Source organism: Camelus dromedarius, chromosome 6 (assembly GCF_036321535.1).
Source record: "Camelus dromedarius isolate mCamDro1 chromosome 6, mCamDro1.pat, whole genome shotgun sequence".
In the NCBI taxonomy this organism is placed as follows: Eukaryota; Metazoa; Chordata; class Mammalia; order Artiodactyla; family Camelidae; genus Camelus; species Camelus dromedarius.
Window position 1 is genome coordinate 17,520,985 of NC_087441.1, and position 8,041 is coordinate 17,529,025.

An 8,041-nucleotide genomic window follows, 5' to 3' on the forward strand; every position below is an offset into this window, starting at 1 on the left:
CCTTCATATTGATAAAGAGTCATGAAATCACAGAATGTAAAAACCCACATTTGAGTTACCATCTTTATTATTAGTTCCTGGCCCACACTCTTCACTCCAGCCAAGCAAATCAGCTTATTTTATCCACAATGGGGACGTTCTTACTACTGCTTCTACCTTTTACAAACACCATATTAAAAAAGCTAATCAAAATTCCCTTTCTCCAGCTTTTTTCTAGCTAATTACCTTCACTAATATTTTCTTTCACTGTTCCCTAGACACGTATAAACTCGTTTCTAAATGTCTATACTATCATAATTTATTTTTACTTATTTTGCATGTTTTCAAACTGTCATCCCTTTTAGAGCATAAAGAATTTCATAACGGACACCAAGTCTTCAAATTTCTTATATACAGTTTTTGGTATAGTAAATTTTTCATTAGAGTTGTGTACATGCTATAATGACTTTTAAACTATTTATTCATTTCTTTATAAAGTGGAATAGTATGTAGTGAAAAAACTTACTGTCAAGGTAATTCCTAACAGGCTGAGTGACCACCAGGGTAGTAGTTTGCTGGTCATGGGCTGTGGAAATTTACACTTGACCCTCTCTTACTCAATTTTAACATACATAATTAACTCTTGAGGGCAAAGCTGGGATGCTAAGATGAATTAAATAATCAAAATCCCAGACCTTATTGATAGAGCAGACTTTTAAGCTAATAGTTTTACATTTAAAAGGAAACAATAAAACAAAGTCTTACTCTTTGAATAATAATAATAACAACATTAAAAACTGCTCAATTCTAGAAGGAAGGAGATGTGACCTAGTAGCAGTGCATATTTTTAGAAAGACTTTTGGATAATAACTTATCTAAGATCTACTTGAGTTATCTATGATAACGAGGAAATTAAAATTAGAATACATGAAAAAACTGGTGAGATATCACATTGATAACAAATATCACATGGAAGAGAAATTTTAATTGTTTGGATGACTCCCAGTAGTCAATGGAAATTTCAGAAAGTCAGGTCATTATATAGAAAACTGACTACTAGGTAAAACTCTGCCTTTGAATTTAAGTTCTATATTTTCCCGCTATCATTAGAAATCCTAAGCATAGTTAGGGAATTTAGGGCACATGGGAACCACTTCCTGTCAAAGATGTAATAGCAGTATTTTAAGTATCTTTAATTGGTTGGCCTAAACAACCTTTCAAGACATTCTCATTCCTTATTTTGTGATAAAATAGACATTTATTAAGGTAACTTACTGTGAAATAGGTTGGAATCAAGATAAGAAAGGTATAAGGAAAATGCTGGTGCATAAATAGGAAATATGATATTTAGTAGAAATAAAATTCTTCCATGTAATTGCATTAGCTAAAGTAATATGAACTAGCATTCTTATGATTTAGTGGGATTTTCCTCTGATGCCATTAGACTTTTTAACTGTTGTATATCAAATAGAACAAAGCTTCTAAAAATAAAAAGATCAGATTTTGAGAAGAAGCCAAAGAAGGCCAAATTCATATAACATGTAGCAAATGTCAAAAAAAACCTGCACCACAAATGAAAACATAACTGTAAACAAAAGGGTATAGCAGCATTACTAACCCCTCAGCACAGCAATACTCATCTGATGTTATAAGACAAAATACTAAGAAAGAAAGTCTTAAAACAATGGAAAATGTATTCAATCCAAAAAGTAACTTTTTAAAGCTATAAGCTCAAACAGTATTCTTTATTGGAGTTGTCCAATGCTTTGACCTTAATCAACTAGAATTATTTTTAAGCATTGTTTCTATAATTTTTTGAAATGATAAATTTGGTTTTTGATGGGGAATCTGCATTTTATCAGAAGGATGGAATACAATGTCCTTGGCCGAGATATCCTTCACAGAAGTAGGCTATTTTTGTACTCTATGATTAGCATATTTAAAGACACATTCCAGGTGAGCAGCTTGCTCCAAAATGCACTCAATTTTTTTATTTGTGGGCAAGGCTGTATTGCTTCAGTACCCATCCTTTGACAGATCCTATTTCAATACTCCTCTCTGAAAAATTTCTGGAGAACCTATTGCAGGTAACTTCATATGCACTGATCCTCTTTTCATGTTAGGTAAACTGACAGTTGTCATGGTAAGAGGACAGGTATGGTACAAATGATGTGGTAGAAGGCTAAAAAATGTGTAAAAGAATATAAAATAACAACTGAATCCTAGTGGTTAAAACAAAAACAGAAAACAAGGGGGGAGGATATAGCTCAGTGGTAGAATGCATGCTTAGCATGTATGAGGTCCTGGGTTCAATCCCCAGTACATCCATTAACAAATAAACAAACAAACAAACAAATAAATAAATAAATAAAACCTAATTACCTCCCCCCACAAAAAAATAAAAAGAAGAGAACATCTCCAAGCTTAACTTCAATATAAAATGAAATAATAAAGGCATATAAAACTTTTAAAAGAATAGGAGCATCCATCTCCATCTCCATCTCCATGCTCCATCTATGGATTTAAAGTCAATAAATATTAACCATAGGAAGAAGGTACACTAGTCTAGTCACTTAGTACTTTTGATGTTAACTATACTAGGCTAACTTCTAATCAAAGAAATTGTGATGATAAATTAGAGAATGGCTAAACTGAAAAGGAGAGGTGAAGGTCACTGGAGGTCCCAGAATTTCTAAACTCCAAATTGCTAATATCCAGACAAACTGGTTTCCTTCCTGAATAGTGCCCAGGTGGCAGAGCCAACACTGATATGTGGTTGTAGCTGCTTTTTGACAGGGGACTGTCACCAGTAGGTGACCCCATCAGTGTGAAGGCAGGAAAATTACTAAATGATGCAAGAAAGTGCCTGCAGGCCAGTACACTGTGGGTCCCTGAGAAGAAGGAGGGCAGAGCCTCAGGAAAAATGAATTTTCAGTTGGAGCTTATACAAAAGATTCTGTAATATATCTTTGTGGATAGTAGAAAATAAAAGCGATTTAGTTTCCACAGATATTATACCTAATAAGAGAGGAAACAAATTCTCTTTGAGAAGAAATAAGATATATATATGTATGGCAAGGTGAATGGCATCATTTCTTGGTAATAAAATAGACACCAGAGTTAGCTCTGATGCTGTTCTATGAACACAATCTAATCTGCAATCAACTACTGTAATGATATGGAGACATTATCTCTGCCATACATTATCTCTGAAGGCAAAAAGGGAACAAAGTAATCCAAACTAACACAAGGGTAAAATTTTGATATCAACCCTTCCTAAAAAAATTGGCAAACACAAGTCCAATTAATTTTCCCAAAACACAACTCTAGTTGTCAGAAAGCAACCCACTATTAGAAATTATTTTTAGCCAAATGATGCAACTGGAAAACACACTGAAGGGAGAGGGAGTTCTTTTCTCCACTCCTCTTCACCCTCAAAATATAATGATATTATAAAATATGGAAAATAAAAGTACCTTGTAAAAATGATGAAGTATTACTTCTTCTTGTAGGAGGAATCTACTCTTCTAATATTTACAATCAGTCACCTACCTCATTTGAGGGAGAATTAATAAATTAAATAAATCACATTCAATATAGATTTTGCGATTCCTTTTTAGAAAGCTCTCTCTGATGCTGATAATTAACACATTTTTAACCTGTGCTTTCAAGATGTTCCATCTAAGCACTGGAGGAAACTATATTAAACAACAAAATATAGGAAATTAACATTAAACATAAAAATGTAAGGAGTTAACATCTGAACTTAAATTTGTGTCTTAAAAAAGTAATATGATATTTTGTTGAAAAAGACGTTTGCAGTTCACTATGCAAAATCAAGATTCAGAAATAGGAGTCAGTTATTAGAAGTCACAATATTGCAACAAGAAGGGTTTTTTCCCCCGAAATTATAATGTATAATCCTACATAACTTTCATTTTTTTGTCCTAAAAACTCTAGTCCCCTTAAAGTTAAAACATCAGTTTTCATTAATAAGAATCATATCACCAGTTCAGTAACAATGTTTCTTAATTTCTATAATCAGACTTCACACCAGTAACTGAATAGTGTGTAACTATTAAAAGAACATGAAGTCATACCTGTGACTTTTTTTAATAATTTGATATTAAGAAATACAAATGTAGCAGTACCCATGTGCTGGTATATGCACATAAATTTTCCTGGACATTAATTTATAACCTGGGTCTCAGTTTCTTTACAAACCCAATGAGGGAGTTAAAAGTAGATAACTCAAAAGTCCCATTTTATCCAACAATCAGTATAGGGTAAGATGAGAAGTGTAAAGGAAATCTTTATATAAGAAATTATTTGAGAATTCATGTCTGTAAGATTCTGTATAAATCAAAGTTTTTAACCTAAGGAAGAATCTATTTCACTTTTAAAAGCCATTTTAAACCTGATATCTACTGGTTTTTTATAATTGGTCTAACTTTAAATTCTAATGAGCAAAGTCATTGTGTGTTAGAAAAATAAAATAGAAACCAAAATTCAAATCCAAGAGATCATCAGTGCTATTGCTCATAAAACAAGATAATTCTTGTAGGGAGTGAGGGAATATGGCAATTTTAACATATGAAGTAGGAAAAATAATAATTATTTCAATTATTTACTTTTCCTTTGTATCTAAGATACCCTGAAATTTAAAATCTAAGTTTCTGATATACTGAGGGAGACAAATGCATTAATTCAACATTCAAAAGTAAGCTTTGCATGTGTGAAAAGGGGCACGCTATGACAAAGAAGCACCTTCAGCTGTTCAAGACAAGATTGATTAAGCTTTCAAGTCCAATTTAGGGGACAGTGATTTTTTTTTTCTAATCACTTATATTGGATTAGTCTACTAAGCTTGGAAAATAATGACTAGTCACATAAGGGTAGTATAAAACCTTCGGCAAATAAACATAAACTCAGAATATAAGGACAAATAAATATGTAAGTCCAAAAACTACAATTGGGCACCGTTCATGGGAGTTTGGTATCTTTTTGGTTCTTACTACTATCCCAGGAAACACCATGGGATACAGTTTTCCTACGCTATAATTATAGGAGAATGAGGGGCGTGTGCTGAGAAGGGTAAAGCCCATTCCCACAGTGTTAGAAGTAAACAGGGACAACACTATGATCCCAAACACACATCATGCAATGCCATGGCTTTCTCGGTACTTTTCTTTCCCAAATGCAATGCCTACCTTCAGTGTGGACTGCAGAGACATAGGTCCAATTGTAACGTTTGACTATGTCAAGCATCGCCCTTGCCTGCAAAGTGTCAGAAGGGACAACCCTTAGGAAGTATTTGTACAAAGTTTTGTCACTGAGGTCGATGCTTGTGGCAGAATATGCAATCTGGGGGATGTCAAACAGCTGGAGCAGGTTCTGCACTTGAATGGCTACAGAGCTGGAGCCCGGACCGATCACGCCTGCAATGGGCTTCTTAGTCCTGCCTGTGGGGAGGGTCTGGCCATCAGGCAAGCACCGGTTGAGCCCATCCTTCTCATCTCGAATGGAAATCAGAGAGTCCCTGATGAACTCAATGCTCTGCTCCAGAGCCACCGAGGAGTGCCAGCAGGAATCTCGGATCTCACTGCCCAGGGTGATGTTGGGCAGGAGGACTGGGTCTGCATTGATCTTATCCAATGTGTGGAACATGGCCTCCACCCTCTGGATGCCATACTGCTCCCTGATCTCCCCACACTTCCTCTCGGGCACCTTCTCTGCCGGAGGCTGGTGGTGGACTGAGAAGAGGGCCCCAATGATGACATCTCCGTCCATTCTGGCCACCGAGCGCTGAGACGAGGCTTCCGCCAGCAACGTTTTCCTGCTCGGGCCTCTGGGAAGAAGGGACATCTCCAAAAAGATAGCTGGGAAGAAAACCAAGAGGAGCCAGACCATTGTGCTGAGGACGCGGTCCACAGCCGGCCAGCCGCGTTCCCACGCTGGTCCAGCCAGCCGGCTCTGAGCGCTCACCGTGTGGACCTGATGCCTGCTTCTCCCTGCTCCGTCCCGCTAGCCAATACCGCTCGTCCGACTCCTTCGCCGCCTGCACCCCAGCCTCCTTCTCTTCCTCCTCCTCCTCCTCGTTCTCCACGACCACCTCCACGCCCTGGAGGCGTCTCTAGGGGAATTCAAGTCCCCCTTCTTCACTGCTGCATCAAAGTAAACTGACCAAGGGTACAATGGGTGTCGTGATGGCTGTGGTGAGCTGGACGCTGCGGACAAAAGAGGAAGAAAATCAAAGCTCCATTATCACAGGACCTGTGTCAAAACTCTGGGGCCAGTGTTGATTAGTATTTGCCCAGTCCATTTCACTACGTGGGCTGGAAGGACAGCATAATATCTGCTGGAGGGACAGCTCCGGGATTCTGGCCAAGAAGGAAGGTGGTGCGTTCTGCCCCCAGTGCTCTCATCAGTCCCGGGAGGCGCAGAGCCGCGCCGACTCGCCCCCTCCTGCAGTTTCAAGTTTCTTCCAGGTCCCCAAATACCCTTACGGACTTGAGGGGGATAAGGGAAGAGAGAAGAGGGGGAATTAAGTCTTTTGACCTAAGAGAACTTTCTGGATTTGAAAAAATCAACTTTTTTCCCCCAGAAGAAATTTGAAAACTCTTTCATTATGAAGGTGGAAGCGCTACTTCAAACTAAACTCGAATAAGGAATGCACCTTCTAGTTTAACTCTGAGAGGGTTGAAGAGACCCTAACATACTACCCAAGTAGTAAATATAAATTTGCCAGCTTAAGGAAATCCATATTAGTTACTAAGGCAACGCCTGGTAAAGACTCCGCATGTCGGATTTTGGTACATCCCCCCACCCGCAAGAAGTCAGCTTACTGTAGACGTTCAAGGGGAAGGGTGCAGATAAGGTAACTTGTTTCCCGCGACCGAGGATGGAGGGAAGAAATGGAGGGGACCCTGCACTCGCCTAAATCAGAACCTTGAGCTTTGCATAATTGCTAGAAAGGGAACAGATGGGAGCTTCCGGGTTGCTCTTGCGGCGGCAGCTCAGCCCTGCCGCCTTCAGAACCCTGGACAGTGCATGGTCTGCTGCCGAGACATTCCCCGGCAATGCCGGGAGCTGATGCTTTGACCAACGAGTTGCAGTTCTTTAAACCCCAACCCCACCCCCGCCAACCCCAGACTTCGCTCTTTCAACCCGCCTCTCTGCGTTCTTTATGCACACACACACACACGAACACACACACACACACACACACACACACACACACACACACACACACACACACACACACACACACACACACCTCCTCGCTTCCCCAACACCACGATATCCTCATTCTCTTCGCCTTACAGCCAGTGGTCCCGCAGATATATTCAAACCCTACCGCTTTGGGGGCAGAGGCGCCAAATCTCAGCCGCCTGCGGGGCTGAAGTTGGCACACTCTCTCGTCCCTCTCCGGCTCCCTTTTTCAAGGTGAGAGTTGGACGAGAAAGGAGCTAAGGGAACAGGCGCGGGTGGCGGGTTGGGGGGCAAGAACACAGGCGGTAAGGCAAGCAAAAGAAGAAAGACAACCTAGGCATCCATGGGTCCCTACGCTTCCCGGGAATGCAGGACTAAAAGAAATAAATAATCGAGGATGCCTCTGAGACGAGGAGGAAAATCCCATAGACCAGGACTGAATCTGCTACTGTGGGTGGGTTTCATTGCCGAAAGATGTCTGCTCACCTGGGTCTGCTTGGAGAATTTGGACTTGAGGCTTACCTGAGTCCGGGTAGACAGCGCTATGGTCCCCCGGCCAGAGGACCGCGGCCACGCTCGGTTCGCAGACGCCTCAGCTCTAATCCAGACGGTGCAAGGATGCAATCTGGGCTGTACACTAGTGCCCTCTTTCTTCAGTACTATTTTACCGCACGGAAAAAAAGAGGGAGGGAGGAGGGAAGGAAAAAAAATAATAAAACAGGTCACCCAAGGCTTGTCTATTATCTCCTGTATAAAAAATCAGTCGTTTAATGGAGAGGGGAGGGGAAGAAAAGCTAAGGATAAGTGAAGAATATCAATTCCTTTACTATCAGAGGGTTCTTAAAGAAGC

The 8,041-nt window shown here is 40.0% G+C and overlaps 1 protein-coding gene across 1 annotated transcript in view; it reads right to left on the reverse strand.

The window, feature by feature from the left end:
* The window catches only part of GRM1 (glutamate metabotropic receptor 1), a 349,171-nt gene extending 341,333 nt beyond the window's left edge, over positions 1 to 7,838 (reverse strand). Inside the window, exons 1-2 of the mRNA XM_010983731.3 lie at positions 7,714 to 7,838; positions 5,190 to 6,206 (exon numbers count right to left, since the gene is read on the reverse strand). Coding sequence (XP_010982033.2) covers positions 5,190 to 5,889 — 700 coding nt within the window. The 5' untranslated portion in view covers positions 5,890 to 6,206; positions 7,714 to 7,838. The remainder of the gene's footprint in view (positions 1 to 5,189; positions 6,207 to 7,713) is intronic.
* Between the last annotated feature and the right edge of the window lie 203 nt (positions 7,839 to 8,041).